This window comes from Lasioglossum baleicum, chromosome 6, assembly GCF_051020765.1.
Source record: "Lasioglossum baleicum chromosome 6, iyLasBale1, whole genome shotgun sequence".
Taxonomy (NCBI): Eukaryota; Metazoa; Arthropoda; class Insecta; order Hymenoptera; family Halictidae; genus Lasioglossum; species Lasioglossum baleicum.
The window spans coordinates 2,514,156-2,538,224 of NC_134934.1; the positions used below are offsets into that span (position 1 = coordinate 2,514,156).

Genomic DNA, 24,069 nt, shown 5'->3' on the forward strand with positions numbered 1-24,069 from the left:
CGTTCCGACTACGTCTTTATGGCAGGCGTATCAAGAGCAAGCCGGAGACTGTTTCTGTCATCGTTCCAGACGGTCTGACAACGTAATCCAGCCACTTGGATCACGGCGATTCCCTCTCGCTGGCTAATAAATTCACTAACTAACGAAATTAATTGAAATTAAATTACTCGATTTTTATAACTGCTACTATAATCTGCTACTCATCAAGACGATGAATCCCAAAATTGAACAGAGAGTCTCATTTTCGTACGATATTTTTGGCTGTAAATGATTGCAATACCACTCGCTTTAATTCAATTTTCGCCAGCGCAAATATAGTCGAGTCGACTAGACCGCGAAGATTACGTTTGTTTATTTCCCAGCTTTCAGCTTAATCGCAAAATGGAACTTTCGGCCGGATCCGTTCTAAAAGGAAAAAACGTAAGCAGAAAACCAATGATTCCGTTGGCAATCCGATCGGAGGACGATTTCGAGCGCAGCCCTTCGCTCCGAGTCAGCATTCGAAAATTCGTTTAATCGGCTTCAAAAGGTTAATTTTGCTCAATTAAAATAGCTAGAACTGATCGCCTGAAAAATGACTTTCAAGTTGTAGAAACGAACGGGCTGAGAGCGCGGTTCGCGACCGAGCAACGCTTTGCCTCGCGTTCTCTTCTAAAACGTAAACCTTAATCTTCGCTGGGAATTTCTCGCCCCGACACTAACAATTTTCCACGTACCTGTTTTCCGGAGCTTTTCCCCGGCAAAAAACGTTCGATGTTTTCTTGATATTCGCTTTTATCTCGCCTGCGTCGGAGGGGAGACGATGCGATGGTCGCAGGAGGAGATTACAAGGGGAAACTTTTCGATTAATTTTTTCAGTAACGGGCAGGCGCAACGACGCGCGAGAGTCCGATTTGCGCGGTTCGAGGGAGCCCGCAATCATGTAATAGCACTCTCCGGTTCACCGGTACAGAGCCGGGATAATCGATGGAAATTCGATAGAGACTTTTCACTTTTCACGAGAATCGCCAAAAGAGAAATATTACGATTCAGTGCACGACGTTCTCGCGAGCAAAGCTCTTAATTCATTCGCGAGGAACTTCAACGCGAACCGATTAACCCGTTCGCCAACGACAGCGATCGCGTGCCGCACGAGATTCAAACGAAACGGACAGTAGATCATGTACAAACACGTGGCCGCGTTAGGATTGCACGTGGATCGATCTAACGAGCACAGTGCGTCGGTTAACGATAAAACGTAACACCGGACGCCGAGTCACCAGGATCGTTTATTGTGCAATTGTGGAGATATGACGGGACCAAAAATGTTTTTCAAGAAGAACAACTTTTATTTTCCATAATGTTCTTGACTAACCGAGATTTTCCACGCGACAGAGAATTCGTGGAAAAGCAGTGCAAGGATAGAAAGCGGCGTCAGTCGAATTTCCGTCGAGTCTGCCGGAAGATCGCGATTCGATTAGAGTCTCTGGCAGCGTTATCGTTCGTGAATCCCTCGAAGGAGGTATTTCAAGGACTCGAAGGGATCGCGATCGCGAGCGAGCGTGGACAGGTGTAGCCGAGGGCATTCACAGGTTTCCTTTGACCATTGGGGTACAGCTTTGATGTCGACTGTAATGGAATCTTTCTCTCCGTTTCACCGCGACGTCGACGGCGACAGCGACAGGAGCAAGGGGAACGAAGGCAAGAAATTTCGCTGGGGACGGTGATAGGAAACTGTTGCGCAAGCGGATGGCAAGAAGCACAGAGGTGGGGCACCTGAGTGAGCAAGCGAGCGATACCCGTGAAAGGAGACCCCCTGAGCGACTCTGCCTCGCGACATTAATTTTCCCCGGGACTCCAATCGACTTGAAAGCTCGCCCCGTGACTCGAAATTCCGCGTCAATCAAATTAAGTAACAAACAAGTTTGCAGCGGCCCGACGCGACGCGATGCGACGCAAGGAAAGAAGAGGAGAAGAGGGGAATCGAAGGGAGCGTCGTCGCGTCGTCGAGACTTTGAGAGGCCAAGGAAAAGTCCTAGGAGTACCAACCGGACCACCGCTCGACCGGTAACTCGAACGATTTTTCATTTACCTCGACGAGAGAGACGAACTTTTAAGTGCTCTTCGATCGTGCTCGAAAGACTTTGATTTTCCTCCGATCTAACTCTCTCTTTCTTGCTCTGCCTTCCTGGGGGCGTAGAGAACCTTCAATAAATCTTAATACGAATGAGAAGACTCACGGTGATTCGGAAATTGAAAATACAGCAGGACCTCGATTATCCGAAACTACGATGTCTGAAGTCTTTAGTGTCCCAACATGCTCCGGATCTAGATTAGCTTAATCTGAAACGATTCATATGGTACACTATACAGGGTGAGGTGGTAAAAATGTAATACCTGTTGAGAGGAAATATTGTGACGTAAACATTGTGTTCTAATGTTTCACGAATACGTAAAACATAGTCCATTGATTACGCCGTCCAACAAATTTTCACTATTTTTGACAATTTCCAGGTCCGAGGCGCTGACTAGATTTACTACTTGATTTACTGACTAGATTTACCGAGTAGATTTACGACTCGGATTCACTGACTACATATACAATTTAGATTTACTGACTAGATTCAGCTGAATTTACTCGGTTTTCCGTGCACACGGTCTAATACTGCACACGATTATGTAAAAATGTTCGATAACTAATTGCACAGGAAATTCTTAACGCTATTGCTACCAGAGGTGTGAAAAGACAACTTTCAATGTCGCAACTAATTCACTGCCGCAATACAGGGCGACGGAAATTTCGAGATGACTTTAGACAATGGTAAGGAGGTAAGAGAGAGGCTTTCGGAGCGTTGTAACAGATCGCGGCAGGTAAATTAAAATTCATTGGGCGCGGACGCGTTTTCTGAGCGACGCGACCGTTCGCAGCCGGCGCGACACGGGCGTGCAGAGCACCTCGCAATTATAACATTTACCCGTTAATTTACGGGCGAGGGAGCGCAAAGAACGTCGCGGAAGCGCTCTCGATAAGGGCTCTTACGCGACGGTGCACTTTTGTCAGCCGGCGCTCACCCCTCCGGCACTTACGGATGACAAATTAGCGAGATAACTACTGCTGCCGGATAATAAACGCCCGGGAACACGGTTGTACGTAACGGCGAAGCACGAACGTGATAATTTCGGAATAATTCCCAACCGCGAACGCCGACATTGATCAAACTTCGCAACGGGGACCGGCGATTCGTCTTCGGAAGGGGGACAACGCGTACACACAGTTCGCTCGATTAATTGTTAATATTAATTTACGCGACGGGACATCGGCTCCCGTTTCGCATCGGTCTTGATCGTCCCGCGGATGCGACGATTCATTTTCACCCGTGTCGTCGCGACGATTTAATCGAATGCGTGTCGATAGGTCGATTCTCTCTCTCTCTCTCTCTCTCTCTCTCTCTCTCTCTCTCTCACTCTCCTAAATTTCGCTTCCCCTTTACAAAGTAAATTTTCTACAGGATCTACGAAGTACAATAAAATACAAAATTATACAGGGTGATTCACCTAACGTGATCACCTGAAATATCTTTGTTGTTTTCAAAGATACATTAAATGTCTTCAGGACAAAGTTGAACGTTACAAAACGTGACAAAATTGTACAATAATTACGCAAATATCAAGTAATGAAATTAAAGCGATATGAACAACGAACTCAAACTTGTCGCTATTTGACTGTGTGGATGAAAGCATAGTGTCGGTCAAACCGTGTCAATGAAGACATTTGTCGGCGATTTGACCGTGTCGATGAAAACATAGTGTCGACGAAAGTTACTGTCGGACAAATCGTGTCGATGAAAACAGTGTCGGTGAAATGGGTTGTTGACGAACCAAGGGTAACCCGTGACGCTCAACCCGGTTCATGGTGGTTTGAGCGTGTTTGTGGGGGCCGGTTGAGTACATCATGTGCCCGGACGATTGCGCAAGATTGGACAGGTTTTTAGTCTCGCGAGAAATCGAAGAGTGGCAAACAGGACGGCGAGCGTCGCGACGCGAAGCGAAGCGGCGACACGTCTGGTTTTACGAGGGGCGGTCGCGTTACCGTCCCGCGGACAGTAATTGAAAATTACGAGGGAACACGCGACGCTCGTGAAACGTCGTCCCTGGGATTCGTCTTCCGCCGTTTTACAGCCGTTCGAGACTCTCCACGAGCTTGTCGTCGATGGGAAACTTCCTGATCGAACGACGCTATTAATTTCCATCCGGTTTTGCCCCACCTTCCACCGTCACAATTTTTCCCTCGGGTGTAGTAGTCTCGCGGCAATTCCAAATTTCCACGACGCGCGACGATCCGATTAATTTACGGTGTCGCACAGTCTGTCTTCCAATGGAAAAAAGTCAGAAAATCAAAGTGTAAGATCTGTAAATTGGTCTATCTTAAAATGTTCATAACAACTCTCTAAAAGTATTTCAATTTTAACTGAATAAATCAATTTGTTATTAAAATTGAGGCTGAAACGTTCTTGTGTCAAATTCCGTGGATTTTTTCAAACGAGAGTCCCTCGCAAGCTAATTACTTTGGTTTTTACAGGATGTGCTTAGTATTATTTATTAATTTAGAGCACAATAGATTTAACGACTTTTTACTACGTTCTTATTAGCTCGCTTTCTTGTCTGTCTGTCTGTCTGTTCGGTACTAATTTTGCAATTGATTTTAACTAATTTCCTGATGAGCTAGAGACTTGAAATTTTAAACATAGCTCAGAACTGGATGAGAATGCAATATTTAAAAAGAATGTTCGCACCTCCCCGCGTGACGCTCGGTAGTACGTGATCGCGTAAAAAGTGCAATAAAATTGTAAGTGATTTAGGTGAACTACAATTATCAATTATCTATTGCATGCGCCCCACGTTTTTCGTTTTGAATCTTTCAAGTATTTTCATAGCTATTAAAAATTCACAATCACAAATTTTCAGGAGTATCTGTATGAGGTTAGGAACTTGTACGGGGCTAGGAAAAATTTATACTTTTTAGTCGGTCTTTTAAACATATGTTTTAAAAAATTTATTTTTATTTAAATTATTTTATACTTTTTATTTTTATTTAAATTATTTTATACTTTTTATTTTTACTTAAATTATTTTATACTTTTTAGTCTGTTTTAAAAAAACGTGACATTTTTTAAAAATTTATTTTTATTTTTTCCCTAACGTCCACATACTCGGCACACCGTGTGTCGAGCAATTCGATAGGCTGTTGCATTGTTCAATTTGTCACACATTTTCTTCGTTGATTGCAATCAAATCATCGAGTGGAGAATGTCTGTTCGACTTGATTTATTAATTCCACGGGACCACCAGCGAAAAACGTTGCTCACTGTAATCCGTTCTCCGCCACTCTCGCTTTCGTTGGTTCTTCGAGAACGCTTTTTCCTCGAACTACGGGAAAATTCCGTTTTTCGTGGTCTCTAATTGCTCGGCGGTTCATTAAAAATTCTGTAAAATACAGATCGACTCGTCATTACCAGCGGCCATTAAAAGTTTTGCGCGAATTACGTCGCGGGAACAGCTCTGCGGATGCGTTGTCGAGTCCTTTCTGCCACGTGGAACAAAGGGCGGTGGTGCGAAAGGTGCAAGACGCGGTGCTAGTCGCGGGAATTACAAAAACGTGTGCTCGTAATTGCGAATACTTAATGCATTGGACATTATTTTGAGAAGAGAAGTACGCGTGCGTTACCCACGATTTTCTTATGCTTCTCCCGACTATGAATCGTCTTTTGGAAAATAAAATTTTGTGGTCGAAGGGGCTTTAGCAATTTAACAGGCTTGCTTGGGAGCAAACAACAGACCCTGCTCACTCGTTATTAGGACGGGAACCTTGGCAATTGTTGGGTACCGGGAACGAAATCCCCACACTCCGGGACAACTTCCGATTTGCTTCTCTTATTCAAAGTCAATACCGTTCTTGTAGACGATCCGGGCTCTCATAAATTTTAATGTTCCTAATGGATGTACCACAGCATTAGACCGCGTATCGGGAGATTGTCATGCCGATCCCATGAATAGAATTTACACCGTTGCTGGAACTCTTATCGAACGCTTCAACGCTTACCGTATCATCTCTCCAAAAGTTAACAGAATATATTTAAAAATTAATAAAGAATTACTATTTTCGAGAAAATTGAACTTCCGGGTGCTACAGTGCAAGTTGAGAGGTCTCCGGGAATTTGTGTGCAGCAAGGAGCACCGTTGGTACGTGCGTACATATTTTTTTAAAGGATTCTGCAAGGCGTAAATAGGCAAGGGGAGACGAGAATGAAACAAAACTAGAGAGAGAGAGAGTGCGAGCCGGAAACCCCGAAGACTTTCTCGAAGTGGAGGAAAAGGGTCAACGGTTTCCATTACAAAACGCTCCGGGCTGGTGGCTCGCTGCGAGTTGCGAGTTTCGAGTTGGAAGCGGCACGCACACGAACACATCATCTTTAAAGAGTGCCGGCTGAGAAACGAGAGAGTCTTGCCAACAGTTGAGTCATCAGCGGAGAGAGGATCGAATGGTCGGCTCTGCTCGACTCCGCTTCGCTCTTTCGCTATAATCGTTCCTCTATGGATAGTAAACCGGCCGAAAGCCCGCCTGAAAATATTGCTGCGCGCAGGGCCGTGCTGCACCACTCAGGATCCCATGATGTCCACATAGAAATTATTTATGAACTCGGTTTCATACTTTGACCATGAAAGCACTGTCTTCAAGAACTCTAACGTAAGATCACAATTACCACAGAGGATAGAGTCTAACGAAATGAATTAAATTTATGGGAAGTCGACTGCATTTATTACAAACAATCGTGTCAATCGTTTCAAGATAAAGTTGAACAGTCCTGGATGCTTGGAGTCAGTGATACTGAAAAATTATGCTATGCAAAATGTTTTAGTGTTCCTGATATAAGCAGGTGAGATACTACGTGGAAAGATAAGTCAGAAACGTGGAACACAATTTATTCATACGAAGCTCCATTTCCAAGAAAAACAAGTTTCAAAGTTCGTATTATACGCTCGCTATTCAGCAGGTGCTGGTTAGCGTGTCTGTTCGCGGTTGACTGTGTCTACTTCTTGGTTTTGAAACTCAATTTTCTCGGGAACAAAGCCTCGTATGAAAAAATTTTATTCTACATTTCTAGCTTATTGCTGTTTCGCGTAGAATCATCCCCTTCGCGTTTATGTAATGAATTCGGGGACGCGCTGTCAAAAAGAAATAACAAATTGACACGCGTGGGAACGTAGCGCAACAAAACACAGAGAAAATAGATGATTTTCGGGAATTTATTACGTGGCACATAAATGGCGTACAGCGGTAAAACCTTTTGCATTACGTTCCTGCGTGATTCAATATTGTGCACAAAAATGTTCTACATGCCGGATCTAATGGTGTTTATTCTACGTGACTTTGACTGACATTGTTCATTAAAAACTGTTCCTTTGAAAAATCGTGCCAAATTGGAAAACGAGAAAATTCTAAAAGCGAGGCGAACGTTGTAGTGAAAAATGATTTCAACAAGAAATTATGGTCGTTCACACTCCCACGAAGAATATCAAATACTTAACTGAAGAATCCTTTTTTCATTCCCGATTTTAATCAATTGTTCCAAGGTGTTAAGCACTTCGTGTACAATAAATATTACGAACCACACCCTGGAGCAAAAATTCTTCCGCCATCTTTCACCACGTTGGAACCCATTGCAAAAAGTTTCTCGTCGACATATCGCCATCTTTCCCCGCAAGAAATTCCTAAAAATCGAATTCGGATCGCCACGCGGAGGCACGGGCGGGAGATCGAAGGATCGAGGTAATCACCTTGATCGCGAGAGCGATCGATCGCAGGGAGGCACGCGACGCGACGTTGGGCCAGAAATCGATGTCACGCGAGTATTATTCTTGGCAACGATATCAGAAACGCGTCGAGTTAGGAATCCGTAGCGAGAGAATGAGAGAGAGAGAGAGAGAGAGAGAGAGAGAGAGAGAGAGAGAGAAGGAGGGAAATAGAATAAGAGAGAATGATACGATAAGGTACGAGGCGAAAGGAAGCGGCGAAAGTTCGCGAGTCGTTGAACGATATCGTTGCCAAACACGAAGTAACTTCGTTAAGTAGGTATTAATGTATATATCGAGGATGGCAGAGAACGAAAAACAGAGACAACAGAGAGGAGAGGAGAAAGAGAGAGAGAGAGAGAGAGAGAGAGAGAGACTTGGCAACGCCGATCGGACGAATCAATCCAATTCCACGGCATCGTTTCCCCGCAACGAAACACGTAATTTCCGCGTTTCGTGAGAGACTCGAAATTGAAGAGTCGGGCCGGCCGAGAGCCGGGGAGCGCTCGGCTGCCATTAACGGCGGCTTCGCTGCATTCTAACGCGAGCCTGTGTTCCCCGTAAATGAATAGTTCCGCGCGCGGTCGCGACAAGTCATTATTCGAGCACTTTTCCGTGACACGGATACACGCGACGCCGCACCACCACCCTCTCTTCTTTTGCGATTCTCCACTTTGCTCGGCAAAGGTAGTCTCTTTACATCCCTTCGAATTATACCCTCTTCTTCCCTCTGCCCCTCCAATTTCAACCTTTATCTTCTTCATCCGTCCTCAGCTTTTAATAATGATTGTCCATTGTCAGAAATTTCTAAAAGTATGTGTCGCGTACACTGACGAATTCGACTCTCGAGAATATCTCACGATAGTTTTACTCTCAGGTAGACACGTACCTTAACGTTGCGAATCATAGAAAAATTGTTGCTCACCGTTTGTGCTGAATCCTGAGTCCTCTGCGGGGGTGCAGGGGGATGCCGTCTTTCAGCCAGTGTACGCGAGGGGGTGGAGACCCCTTCGTTCGACACACCAGCTTCACTCTCTCCCGTAACCTGACTATCGAGTTCCTGAGCTCGGACAACGTAACCTCCCGAACTGAAATCAGAAAGGAAATTGATCAAATACCTGCTCGATAATATTCGTCATAAAAATCCACAGTCTAATAATGAACTTTATAAAGAACATTTATAAAGAAATTGGTTGAGTGAAGTATAAAACACCGTAAAAGATCAGAAAAATTTAAAAATATTGTTATGTTCTTTTTAATGTAACAATTACTTATTTTATTTCTGTCGCTCAGAGTCAATGGAAAACGTTTTTATTGTGCAGAAAGTTCCGTTGTCTAACGAGGTATTCAGTCTTTGCGCTCACACTGTCTTCTCTGAGGGAGCATCGTAAGTCTATTCAGCAACTCAGATGTTCCTTCAAAGTGAACATGAAAAAATTGCTGGCTATTATAGGATTTACGATCGGAGCTGAAGATTTTGACTTCATCGAAACCGTATTAAATATGAGCCAATTCAATATGAAACAAAATAAAATTTCATCGGAGACAGGGAAAAGTCTCCAATTGCAAAGAGTTAACAACCCTTTGGATGAAGATACTTTTTGTTCGTTACTAAATTATGCTGAATCTTTGCGAAGTGAAATATTCAAAGACTGGAGTACGAACAGCAGTTCGCGACCGCTGAAATTGATCGTGAAATAATAATGTCGCGTTTAATTCTACTTGAACATTGACTTTCTTTGTCACGCTCGATTTTCATTCCGCGTTCATAATAATATTCTGCATCTACAGTTCAATTTCGTCCAAAAACAGACTGCTACTCCCAGTTGTAATTTTACTTGTTGAAATGTACAAATGAGTTTAATATCAACGGATCAAACGAATGTTCATTGTGGTCCAATTTAATTCACAAGATGTAAATGTCCGAATTTTCCGAACAATGCACAGTGTTTAATTACTAATGGCAGATAGATAGTATTTTATTTAACGTGAGGACAGTTTGTATTTCTCTTTCGGGTGATCAAAATAGTAAAAGTCCAAATTATTGTCAGTGCAGAAAGCATAATGAAAGATTAGATGTGAAATTTCGCTTTAACTTAAACGGTACCCGGCGTCGTTATTGCAATATTAATGCATAAAGTTATATGGAACAATTAAAACACCAAGCTAAAACAATTTAGTGCAGCTGCAACGGTCCGCGACACACCTAAATATTCCAAATTAAATGTTTTTACGGTATAGCGCAATTTTACTGGTCGTTATTGTATATTTCATTTATTATTCCGTACCGTGTTCTATAGTATCGTCATAAATTTTTGAGGGTTACATTTGAAATAATATTATTATTAGTCTGCGGATTTTACGAGTTCCGGCTTCCGCGATTATCAAAAATTCCACGGCCCGTGGAATTAAATAAAATCCAACAAGCTGAATTAATTTCTATTTGATTGCCGGTTACTGTAAATTAGAGCGAACGAAACACGGAATGCTTGTATAAACATCTGCAGTCCCATTGCATATCATTATTATTATATAACGACGCAGGATTGATGAGGATTCCGCTTTTCCCATTCAATTCTGCGATTTCTCAAACTAATGACGGGCATTTATTTATTCTTTGCGTACAGAGGTGAAATGCATATTTTGTTTTCTAACGAATCAGTACAGTTTTCATAGTATACATTCTCTGTGTTCACAGCATACTTGCTTCGGTATACATTCGCAGCAATAAAAAATTGTTTTTATTTATCTTTGGAAGATTGTAAGGCAACTGCCCAGGGGAAAATGGTATTTATACAATTCTACGGTTATTGATGCAGTTCTCGCCGTAGTTTTAACCTGGTATATCTACTGGGATCTTTCATGATACTCATTGTCAGATTTAAAGGTATATACTTAAAGGTATCCGTCAAAAAATTTATATAGAATTTATAAAACTCGACGTTCAAAATACATTTAAGAGGGACGCTTGCCTGGTTCAGATTTTTATAAGACGATTCTCAGAGATCGGATTCAGCAGGAAGATCCTTGGACAAGTCGCAATAGAGGTTTTTCTACTTTGAGGAGGTGGTACCACGCGAACGATCGCAGACAATAAACTATTCGTCACGGGCAATGAAAGAGCCGGGTAGCATAACGCAGGCACAACGAGAAGCGATTACGAGGAAAGTTGGCAACGATGTGGCTACCTTCGCGGGAAATACCGAGGCGCAATGAATTTCACGGCGTCCGAGCCCACTCCGGCGAAAGAGAATTTTTAAAGCGGCCACTTCTCCTTCTACTCACCCCCTTCCTTATTTCTCCCCCTACAGTTTTCCCCGTCGCCCGTCTCCCGACCTTTCCCGGGGAAAGTACGTGTTTCGAAGTTTCGCGGAAAACTTCCGGCGAAATCCCGACGGAGTTTTAATAAAGTTTCCGCGGGTCGTGCCTCCCGCCGTCAAAGGAAACGACTCCATGAGGGTATAGATAGCTCTCGTCGTCCGGCAGCGACGGCTGCACTAACGAATCTATTTTTCACGGACCCGCGTTGCTGCATGGAAACGAACGGGACTGCTACCGAGGGAAGCCTCGCGAAAATACGGGAAAGTATGGGAGCCGAAGACAAACGCTTCTATGACCTTATTTTTTCTATGTGGATACAACGATGTACCAGCCAGGTGCAATTGCACTTTATTCTTTAATGCAATCCAATTTTACTTGTTAAATCAATCGATCCCTTTTATTATCCCACGTGCATAAAAGTAGTAAGTTCTAACACGCACTTCCTAAATCGCCAATCATCTCGTTAACGTAAACAGCCAATCAACGGCTCCAGTTCGCAAAGTGACATGCGTGGCGCAATGTACACAAAGTACGCGAACTACGCAACGTGCACAAAGTACACAGAGCACTAAAAAATCGAGGGTTCCATTTATTAAGCGCGTTTAAATTCGCAGCCTAGAATTTCCATCGATTACGAACAGATGCTCGGTATCGATACCGTGTGGCAGCGTTATGGCGCGGCATACGTCGACTTCTACCACTTTCAGCATACTTTTACGGCTGGCTAAAAGTGCGCGAAAGGGGCCCGCCGTTGTTAAACAGTCATTACGCTCGGTCGGAGCAAGAAGAAAAGGAACAAATTAGTAGCTCGACGGAACCGTTTCCCCGTTACCTTTCATCGTGTGGCATCTCGCGGGACTATAAACGCCTGGCGATTTGCCTTTTAAAGTCGTACCGGATCGATCCTCGAGACTATGGAGCGGAAATGGCGAGGTCGCGTGCCAGGGGCCTCGCGTTTCCATTGTAAACCGTCAAATCTTGAACCTACGTATTCGGTATACGAGCGACGCCCTTCCGGGACGAGTCAGGACTAGACGAGACTAGATGGATCTAGTCTTGATGGATCCAGACTATTCCGGATCACCGTCACCGGCAAATACGAGGCCCGAGTCCTGACCTAGGCTGCGGATATTCTGAATCGATGGAAATCATCGCACAAATTCTATTAGTCTTTTAGTCCGGTTATTATTTCCCAGTTTTCTTAAGATCATCGGTATTTTTTATCAGGAAAACTTATACAGGGTGAACCACGAATCGTGACCAGTAGATATTACTCTGTTATTAGCAGTCCGATTCAAAATGTTTCTATCAGGTATAGCATGGTTTCGAAAGAACTTTCACGCGATTATAGCAAATTTTTTGTAAAAAAATATAAAAAAGGCAATTTTTTGCAGTTTTTCTTGCAATTCTTTTAATGTTATGATACTTACCGCGAATTCGCCTTGAAATCCTCTAACAAATAGGCGTAAAAAAATTATAGGTGTATTTGCAAAAAAAATTGAAGGAGACCTTGAAAAATCATGAAAACAAAGAGTTGACAAAAGATTTGCTATGATCACGTGAAAGCTCTCTTGAAACCATGCTATACCTGATAAGAACATTTTCGATCGGACTGCTAATAACAAAGTAATCTCTACTGGACACGATTCGTGGTTCACCTTGTATATTCACAATCTCAATAAAAAATTGAATATGCTTATCGCAGAAAAATGTGATAAAATTGTACAATAGGATAATATAATATTAAATTTATACTATTCAAGATTAGTACACAATTTGTAGACATTGTTGGCTCGGTTTTGGGGAATGAATTTTTCTATTGAAATGCATTTAGGACACACCGAGAGGCGAGCAAGATGGCGATAAGTACGCGATTGTATCGATCGTAAATCGTGTTCAGTATAACCGCAGCCTAACGCTGCCGACGAAGCCGTCGACGACGACTGCGACGACGACATTGATGGAAACGTATTAAATGCCCGAGGCGTTCTCGCTGCGACTCGTGGAACGTCCCGGATAATTCGAGCGTCGCGTTTCGGGCTCCAGTCCCGAGGGAACGGTGTAATTACGGGCAGCACGCTAGTCAAAACGTTGTGCTCCGACAAGAGAGAGAGAGAGAAAGAGAGGGGGGGGGAGAGGGAGAGGTAGAGCGTTGGTGTGTGCGCTCGTGAAAAATTGCGAGACGCCTGCAAAAGAAACGCCAAGACATCGGGCGTTCCCGTTGTTCCGGCAATTTCGGCGGGGAGACCAGAAATTGGAAACGCACGGTCACGAAACCGTAATCGACTTCGGCCGAGATTCCACATGCCCCCGGAAACCTTTTACGCTCGTCAGATAATTAAAACGCTTTCGAGCGTACAGTTCCATTCCCATTCGCCGCGAGCGAGCCCCTAACCGTCTGATCGAACGATCCACGCTACGTCGATCTACGTCGATCTTGCCTCCAGCAAAACGGAAACCGATCGTCGTACCGGAACTTGTAAGATCGTTGACTTTCGCTTAAGCGCAAATATTTCTAGCAATTTTTCCTGGAAATCTACAAAATGTGATGTTTTCAGTAGTACCAGCAAATGTGAAATGTAGGGTGATTCTGAGAACGTGTCCCAGTTTTCGGAATCACCCTGTATACGTGAGTGGATACCTTTTTTGTTGTGCGACTGAGACTTTTTACAAAATATCACTACATGGCATTAAAAACTCGTTGCTCAGTTTCACCTATGATATAAATAAAAACAGCTCTTTTGAAGTCGAATCCAATTTATAAAATTGCTTGCAAACAAAAGTTTCAGCGAAAATGGATGGTGTAAATTCACTTACACCGTGCCCGCGTCAAACGGCTCCCACATATACACTATAGTCAATACGACAGGAATGTTTAAGTATTTAATGATCTATCTACCTGTATGCCAACGCGTGCCACGCTAATTGGCACACGTTGCGTATCTAGACTTTGGTTGTCGATGCAACAACGGTTGTGCAGGACAATGTTGAATTCTATGGACAACTCTGCTTTTTCCTATGAGCTCACTTTTATTCATAAATGCAGCGATGTACCCACAAAAATCCAAGCGCACTTTTTGGTTTTTTTTCTTTTTAACGAAAATGCACGATTTTTCTATACACGGGTCGATTCGTCGGAACAGTCACTGTAAAAAAAAAAGTACCGCGCTGCTACACTGTAAAAGTTATTCGTTCGTGAGATATTCGACATTTATTTTCCGGTCGTGGCCTCGATTAGATCAAAAAACAAATGAGAGTTCGTTTTCCTAATATTTTGGACACTTTCGAGTTCGTTTAATTTCTCCGCTGTTTGAAATGTGATCCACCCATTCTCGACATTAATGCAGAAAATCCGCAGTCGAATTGCAATATTTACCCGGAGTTGAGTAACATAGTTTTCAACTCAAGCACTTCCTCGTAGTTGTACGACGCAACAGCTCCGATTCGATTAAAAAGTTTCGCGACACAGGGAAACATAGAAAAATTAGTCGGCATGTACAGACAGTTGTTTTTCGGTGTCCGGGAAAAAGCACTCGTCGCCGGACACGAGGAAAGCGCGGAGCACTCGATCGCGAGAGAGAGAGAGAGAGAGAGAGAGAGAGAGAGAACGGACTGTTTACGCTGTCTCTGGTTTCAAAAAACATGCGTGCCTTTCGGGATCGCTTTCAAGAGGCCCGGGCATTTGTACACGTTTGTCCTTCACTCGAGAGGGCGAAGAGTGGTTTGCGAGAGGACAGCGTAGCGTAGCTTTTCAACCCTGTTCAACAATCCAGCTTGCGTTTAGCCGGCTATTTGTACGCGTCGTGCCGCGAAGAATTTGATAACGACGACAACAAGAGAAAGAGAGAAAGCGAATGAGAGAGCAAGTGGCCAGAGATTTCGAATGAAACCGACCCGCCCCCGAAACATAATCTCGGTTGCAACGTAATCGGTCCATGAAGTCGGCGCCTCGAGCGAAAGGATCCGATTTCTCGCGAGGAGATTCGACTTCGCTGAATACGAGTTCGTAAAGGGGAGCATCGTGTTTCAGGTATTTTTCAATTTCCCAAGCGGCGCCGTCGACCCACAGAGCACGCTCAAGAAAAGCTCAGAACCACGGTGTCGAGCTTAATTATTTAAAAAGTCGAATACCTCCGAACATTATTACTAGACTTCGGATCTTTATGCAAACTAATGAAATGAAAATAAAATGGAAATCTGTTTTCTTTCTTAATGTGTGCAATAGATTGAAAATGATATAACAGTATTTTTAAATTCTGCTAATGTTTCTACTGTTTTAAATTACACCTGCTCGTTTTTGTTGTAAATGCATAAAATCCGCTGTCTAATCATCAGATTGTTGAAAAACATTTTTGAAAAAGTTTATGAATATACACGAGGTCCAACTGTAAACGAACAAACGAACAAGTCCGACAAAATGCGGGAATTTCAGGGCGAATTTACGGGTCGAAGGAAATTCCAGTGGAACAGGTCGGCGCATAGTCAGCCGGCGTCGCGTCGAGTCTATGGTCGGCCGTTTAATTACCATTTTTCTCGGTGAATCGTCCGGCCGCAACGCGACGGTTTCGCGGCAGCAGGTTCGGGGTTTTATCCATCAATTCCGGGGAATCCATCAGCCCGCGATTATACGGGAATTCCTCGGGAGGCTATTAAAAAGCGTAGAACTGTCGCGGCAAGCCGCGGGATTAAGTCGCGGGCATATTAATTCGACCCCGTGGCTAAAGTGCTTTTACGCGTCCCGGCTCGAACGGTGCGGCGATGCGGCCGGATTGTTAGCCTGCGAAATTCGCTTTCGCGGCGAGAGGATTTTGCGTCTAATTCCCGTGAGCGCTCTATCCGTTTCTAAAGTATTCGACACAGTCCGGACAAAATCTCTAATAAGAATAACGAACTAATAATAAACCACCGAATAAGGTATTCGAGGGCAATTGTTAATTTAATGCGAAAGAGAGGTGACAGGAAGAACGAGTAAAGTGGACCGGGGACTGGAGAGAGGGAGAAAGATAGAGAGAAAGAGGTAGAGGGACAGAGAGAGAAAGAGAAAGAAAGAAAAGCGGATATCCACGGAATTCCCATGTTGCCGGAGGCCGCGTGCGGTCCCCGACAACGAAACGTCGTTTAACGATTAGCCGTGGTGAACTGGCGCCGAAATTCAAATTTAAATGGCACTCGCGGGAGAGACCGGATCGTCGCCGGGTTCTCCGGGATCCGAATTTCTGCTGGAATTGCACCACAGCGCGGAAAGAGATTCTCGTGCGGAGTCGTTAACCCCTTCGTTATTTTTGATGGAATAGCCGCCCCTTGATACCGACCAGCTGAAGCCGTCTAATGCCAACCATTCCGCTTAATTACAACTTTCAAAGGACCTTGGCTTCTTAATATTGGAAAAAGTTTTTTGAAGAAATTGTCCAGGTAAAAAGTAACAGGAAGGTTAACGGTGTGATGATTACCGTTGGACATTGAAGGTGATTGAGAATAGAAAAATTTCGAAGTTTTCGACAGCCTCTCGTAGTTCGACGCATTTCCCATTGACGGGCAACGTGCAGTACGCGTGGAGAAAACAATGGTCTTAGGGTTTTTCGCTAGAACCCATTTGCCGGAGTCGTTACCACCAGGAAAGACGCGGGATCCTCGGAGGATAATGGCCCGGAACGAATACTCGCATATCCCGTATTCCTTGGTTTTCTCGATCGATCGAACGTGAAAAGGAAGAGGAAAAAATGGCCGAGCGAAAGTCTGTCGGGCGGCGTGTCACGGGGCCGCTACGAGGGATGAAACATGCTGAGCGACCGGCGAAGAGAGCGGCGAGGTTGATTAATGAACGCGTCCCCGAAAGAGCAAAATAACAAATAGCGCGTTGCCACGTTGCCCTCCGGCTGACGCGATGCCCGAGAGAGAACCGAACCTCCCCCCTCTCTCGCTCTGTCTATCTGACTCTGTCAAGGGGTGGAGAAACGGGGGCTGCGGCAAACGGCCACGCTGGTTGCTTGATTCATAGTTCCCGCGGTGCACCGACGGCTTGTGACGAGGCGCAACGTCGTGTTAACCATGCGACCGATCCTCCTCCGTGCCTTCGCACCGCCAACCACCCTCGGTAATTGATTGTCACAAGCCCGCAGTCCCTGGAACCCACCGACCAACCTTTTATTCGCCTCATAGCTGACGGCTAAGGGTTAGAACCACGGTTATTGCCGCCGGCGAGGGATTCCCGTCACTCTTCCAAAGACACGTCGAGGATCCTTAACAGATAGGACATGGATTCTCAATCTTTCTTGAGCCGCAGCGTACCTCTACAAGTTCCCTATCCTCTCAAGTTATGTAATTGTCCATCGAAATATAAATTATGTATTGAAGTAATATTCTATATTGAATTGCTCGCGGCGATACTCGGGGCTTTAGCGAGATTACAGAGTGACAATGTAGTTGAAATAAAGTTCGAATTGTGGAAGGTAACACTTTGAAATATATTTTAAACTTAACAATATTATACAACGTTCTTAAGGTTTTTAGCTAGTTGTGTCACTCGGCGAAATTAATGACAAAGCGAATCCAAAAATCCCCAGGTACACCAAAAGACCGCTGCCGCGGTAATAAATCTGGAACGCAGCTCGATTTTTGTAGTATTCAACAATTCACTGGGCTTTCGGTAACAAACTCCAGAAAAAAAAATCGCTGTCACACATACAGAATTTTGTACACGCTATAGAAAAATTCTTCGGCTACCATTCGATGCCACACACGATCAATCAGGACAATACCGAAGTAATGAAAAAGCCGACGTAGACAGAATTCGACGGAACGCGAAACGAAACTCGCACCAAATGAAATGCGGCTGAGAGGAACGTTTGTAACAGAGCATATTTGGATTGGGTAGCCCTTGACATCATCCCCTATATTGATTCTCGATATAAAATGCCAAATTTAGTTCCTTGCTGGATGATTTATGGAAGGTTATTAAAATCTCCGTTACGAATTGAACACTTTCTAAAACGTTTCACAGGGTTCGTACAATTACTTACATTCATATTAATTTGATAATGTCTGTCACGTTACAAATTTGATTATATCAAACATAATCAAATTAATGTTGGCAATGAAAATTAGCTAGAAGTTTCTTGTGCGAGAAAAATGTAATTGCTTTACTCGTAGGAAGGGAAATTGTAATTGTGACTAAAGTTCCTTACAACGACCCTGTAAAACGTGATGCACAATTTTTTCGGAAGGGCTGTTTTTATGATCCAGTAAAATCCTCATGGTGTACCTAATATTATATTATTTTAAAGTTGCCAGTGTACCTTGCACTCAAAGCTCAATAAAACGACAATAAAACACGATGTATCAAGTTTTAAGGGGTCGTTGCAAAATGGAAGCTTCAATCATCAAATCCACGGTAGTTTCGACCGCTAAAAAGATTTTTCAACGTTCCTAAATCGTTTGAGAAACGAACAATCTTTGCTTGCAAAAAGATTGGAACAATGTAATTGTCAGAAATTTGTTAAAAATCGCGTGTTCGGTGTTCAATCATTTTCCACGGTCACTGCGAATAATTAGCGCGCCGCTAATTACGATGTACTGCGAACAGCATTGCGCAATCTGTGAGACAAACATGATCACTCCGCAGTTTCAAAAGAACGAACCACGATATTACAATGGGCAACATAACGGAGACGCATCTCCCTCGGCGGATTGTTAAACGCATTTTACTAGGACAGGGGGGCGCGATGTAAATCGGAAGAGCTTGCGTATTCATCGATATCGAAACATCGCTGGTCGTCGATGCCGTGTAATCGTGACGGTACACGCACCATCCGGCTGGACGTCAAACCCGACCCAAAATCCCCTATCTCTCTCTCTCTCACCCCCACTGCTCTCTCTTCTCCACTCTCTCCCTTTGTTCCCGTGTCTCTCGATTCTTCTGGCACGCCGTTCCCGTTACAGCGTAATGACGCGTCGGCAGAGAGAGATTCGCGCGTCGTTTGTTCGCGAGCACGCTCGTCGATATTCAAATCGGTGTCATCGATTGCCGGCCGTGTTATTATGAGTAACGTTCCGTGTCGGAACGGTTTCTATGTTCCCTCGACTATGTGGTACTGTCTCGGCTCAAAGTTCCTTGCGAGAAGAAAGTTTTAACTGTGCGAACCGCATTTAAAGCTGCGCGTACTATTTTTCGACACTTATCGCGAAACAAAGCAGTACCGAGTCTTTGATAGAGTGGGTATTCGTTTCTGAGGTACAGTAGAGACTCCTCCATCCGTATGTCCATTATCTGAAGATCCTGATATCCGGATATTCTATTGTAAACGCATTACATTTTCAGAACAAACCAGTTCCGAAATTCTATAGACTATCTACTCTGAGAATGTATGTGCCTTATTGTTAGAGATCGCATGCTGGCACTTGTAATCTTGCACTACACACGGTAGAACCCCGATTGACATAAATCTCTGATATCTTAATTCTCTATTATCTGAACACGTTCCTACACCATGTTATTGATTGTACAGAAATTCTATGTCGCGAATGTCACAGCGAGATTCTACACCCTTGGTTCGGTGGAAATGGATGTAAGAAAGATTGAATTTCAAGGTGAAAAGGTCAACAATGTTTTTTTTGTTATTGCATTTTATTCTGTTCGAAGAAAGAAAATATGAATTTTCTATAAAAGTCCGCAGTCCAGACGCATTTTCGTTTGTAACACCGTGGCTTTGCCGGTTCGATATCGAAAAGTGCACGGTATCGATCACGGCCGATCATTCCCGACCGCGAATATCGTCGGCCGATCATAATTCTCTTGGGCGGCGTGCTTGCACAGTTTTGCGATGGATTTCGGACCGGGGCTCTTTGCAAAACAATTAACGAGCATCATCGTCGGGGGATGACTCTGGCCGTTTGCACCTTTGTCCAACGCGGCTAATCGTTTTCGGTTCAGAGGCCGGTTCGCTCGGCATTGTCGGCCCCGGGAATGCTTCCGGTCATCCGGCCCGTAATTGGCTATGGGGAACGCTGGTCAGCTGTGCTCGCCGATCGCCGATCCCGGCGAATATTTCATCGCACTAATCGCGCGATACAAGGCTCTTTATTATTCCCGAACGGCCAACCTCCTTTAACCAATCCATTCGCAACACCACCTTGCGCCTTGCATGCTTTTGCAAAAGTCTTTCAATTAGGAAATATTTTCTTTTAAAGGGGGTAGTCTGGCTTTTCTTTTGTATTTAGACCTTTCAAATTTCAACTGAGATCTATTTCTGCTGCACTAAGTCAGATAAAGTACAGTATACACATATTCGTACATACACAGCCTACATTAAATCAAGTTAAATTCGTTGGTTACAGTTTTTTAATGTGTCTGATTTTTTCAGGTAAAAGTTTTTGAGTCCTAAAAATCAGTCTGCGACTTTCCACCTTAAAAAGAACTTTCATTCTAAAGCGCGTTCAGACGTTCGTGAATGTCTTGGTCCCCGGGAAATAGACATCTCGTAAATACACGTGGATAATCGCGGCCTCTCGTCCGAGTCCGACCTGAAAGGCAGCCTGACCACAACTTTTCCAACCGAAATTCCATTATAAAGTGTACGTTCACGGAGGTTTACGATTTCCTTGGTCGTCTTCCCCCCCAGGCGGAAAACACACATTGGGTTCTCATAAATACGTTGCGGATAATCGTGGACTTACAATCGCAGATAGGCATCGATCTATTCCTGGTCGGGCAGAGGCGAACAGTCGCGTACGATCGTTAACGGGAAAATTAAACGGCGCCCGGGGAAAAGTTGTCTGATTTGTTCCCCGTAATTCAGGAACTTGCCTACTAACCGTAAAATCCGGCTCTGGGAACTTTTCCCGGCACCGAGACCAGTAGAAACTCCTTCTGCCCGTTCGTTACTCGCGTCCGCTCTAACATGGATACCGGCGCGGCTTGGCAATCCTAAACGCGGGAATGCGATTCTTGGCGAATTAGTTTCCACACTGATTTTTCGCCTGTGTGTACAGCAGATTCGTAAAGTGATGGCGCAGGCGGCCGGATGTTAATTTTACGGGTAGCAATTAGTCAAGGTAGAAAAATATTTTGTCATTCAAAGAAAATAAGTTACAATTCGAACAATGTCAGCGTTAGACGAGGCTGCATTCTTCAACTTGAAAAAAAGATATTGCTCCTCTTTTTCGACGTGTTTTTTTCATGTAGAGTTATCGCCTTGCCGCTTGAACCACGATTTTAGAGTGAGAAGTCGCGCGAAATATTCTTGGACTCGTGCTGCTGAAGGTTCAAAGGGAGTGGAAGTTCGGGGAACTGCAGCCAGAAATTATTCCGACATCTTTGCTCTGCCGATTAACAATAATAACGAAGGCGGGGGACAGGGTTTTGTTTCGAAGTTTCGGTGGAGGACCTAAATGGAGACGGCCTTTGCAGGAGAGCCAGGCTACGAGTTCGAGGCCGATTAATTTCCGACTTTTCCACTGCGCTTTCCAGAGCTATTTCGCATAATGATTCCAGGTGCTCGGCGGGCTAACGAGTGGGCGTAAGAAGATTACAGGTATTCGTGTTCGGAGCCTTTTCTTCGGCGTCGGGAAGGTAATATCGATAGTCGATTCATTCAACTTTCAATCACTATTATTCTTCCTTGTGATTTTCGGTGTTATTTTACACTCGCGTGCAGATCTGTTCTACGTAGATTCGAGTGTCGGGTTCTAATTCTTACTTGAATCTGATTCCACAGTTCAATACATAACCCTTTACACGCGAAGATATTTTAACTCGAAAATGAAACAAAGAAGAACAGGCGATTGTAGAGCCTGTTCTGCAGCCAAGAAAAAAGGTTCTGTCGCACGCGCAGCCCGGTGCACGGTGAGGTTTAGCGTCAGGTGTGCCAGAATAGGGCCGGTATCAATTTCGACAAAGGAAACCGCAATATTTGCAAGGCGCCGCGCCGCGCTGGCGGAAACCGCAACGGCCGAGGTCCCGGACACTAGCGATTCCCTTTGTTCCGTGTCTTCCATATAGTTCGCCGGGTCGACTTGCCGGTTTATTGGCGCGGTAAAACAAACGTCGATCCACCGGGAAAATGGCGCGGCAGCTTGTCTCCGCGGTAGTTGATTAACGCGGTCGGAAACGCCGCGTTTTAATTAACGCCGCGATCCTAGACGTCTCGGCCACGACCGTAGAACAGGTTCGAGAGCATTCCGACATATCGACGTTCACCCCATGAGAAACCCCATTAAAAGGAAGAGACGTCCCGTGGAAACGAGAACGAATGGCAGCTGCTCCACAAACTATGCTCATAACGGCTCGGCTTAGGCACGCGGTGTCTAATCGATGGCTTGTAGAAATGAACTGTGGCCGAGGTGGATTTTGGGGCCCATGGAATGGGCCTACTCGCGTGCAACGATCTTCTAAAAGTTTCCGTTCCAACGAAAAAGCCCGGTCCGCTTCTGACTTGTTCGCTCGGCTGACTTGCTCGCGTAATCTCCTGACGTCGACCTAATCGAAACCAGCCAAGAACGGCCGCCTGACATCGCAATTTCTTGCACGAGAACGTTTTCATTTCTTCGAGGACGGATCTGGGCCAATCCTCCGCACGATTTTCTGCTGGCCAACCCGACTGCTATTGTTGGTATATTCGGTTTTGTTGCTAGTTGAACCTTGGTTTTGCATTAAGACGCGATCGGCTGCAGGAAACACGTCAGTCGTTCACGCGATTTCTAGACTTTGCAACGGCCTTCGAGATTGTTGCTTCATTTCAGGCCTGGCAGGTATAGTGGCTCTGCTGGAGTTACTTCAAATCCATTATGCTTGTAGATTCATATAGCTTAACCTGGCTCTTGAATAACTTTTTCAAAATTAGACCCAACTGCTTGAGTTTTTTTTTGAGACGTCGAAAGGATTAGTTTACCTTAAAAAAGTAAAGGTCAGGATTTCAAATTTGTTATCTGTGGCTCCAATGAAAATTTAAAAGATATAGTTCGTCAACTAGTCAACAAGTCAAAACTAATTTTTATGGACGCTGTTATTTCAGTTGATAGTTCACACGAAACTAGACAAATTAATATTTATGCTCGCTGTTATGTAAGATCATACACGATTTCTCACGATGTTACTCGTGTAACTCGTATTACGGTGTGTGAAAAGGTAGGGAACATCCGCAGCAATAAAGGCTCGGTATCAATCAGGATTCTCTTAAAACCCGAACGAACAGAATAGCTCTCGTTGCACAGTGCTTCTACCCTACCATTTCCTGACTGCAAAATAAAAACTCGCTCGGGCGATTAAGCCGCATAGCCTGAGTAGGACCGAAAATAGGAAACGAGGATCGTCCGAGGCGTTGGCTCGCGATCGATCGCGGAAAAGGCAATTCGCGAGGGTTATCTATTCGATCTAAATTGCCCTGCGCGCCGGTCGAACAGCCATAAAGACGAAGATGGTCCCTCATGTCGCCCTTCCGCCTCGCTTTTTCTAGATTTGTCGCGACGAGACGGGACTAAACGCGACGGGAAGCGCCAACGATATCGAGCCCGAACGTAACGGCGTGGCGCGGCGCCGCGTTTCGAGCAATAAACTTCGCGAACGAGTCGAAGGGAACTTTTTCTCCGTTCCCCGGCCTCCCCCGCGCACGATTCCTATAATATCGGCTTTTATTCCGCCACGGTCCATAAAATCGAAACGGTTAATTTGTCGGGGGGCGGGAGACAGACGCTCGAGAAAGGGATCGTGTTATAGCCCTGCGACTCGTCATTCACTGTCGACGGTGCTCGCAGTCTTAGACCATACAAACTTCTAGACACGGCTCAGATAATTTTGCTTGAAGCAAAGATAAAGTAATAGGTGACTTCACAGGATCCAAAGATGTATGTATAAGCTATATCCCCGTAATATACTAGACTGCGGATCTCTCTGCAAAATAAAAAATGTTTGCATTGATTGCAAGA

The 24,069-nt window shown here is 44.5% G+C and overlaps 1 protein-coding gene across 6 annotated transcripts in view; it reads right to left on the reverse strand.

Annotated features, from left to right (window-relative positions):
- The window catches only part of Vn (membrane-bound neuregulin protein vein), a 342,137-nt gene that overhangs the window by 130,897 nt on the left and 187,171 nt on the right, over positions 1 to 24,069 (reverse strand). For all 6 annotated transcript variants that reach the window (XM_076425777.1, XM_076425779.1, XM_076425778.1 and 3 more), the window contains one exon: positions 8,756 to 8,918. In XM_076425777.1, coding sequence (XP_076281892.1) covers positions 8,756 to 8,918 — 163 coding nt within the window. The remainder of the gene's footprint in view (positions 1 to 8,755; positions 8,919 to 24,069) is intronic.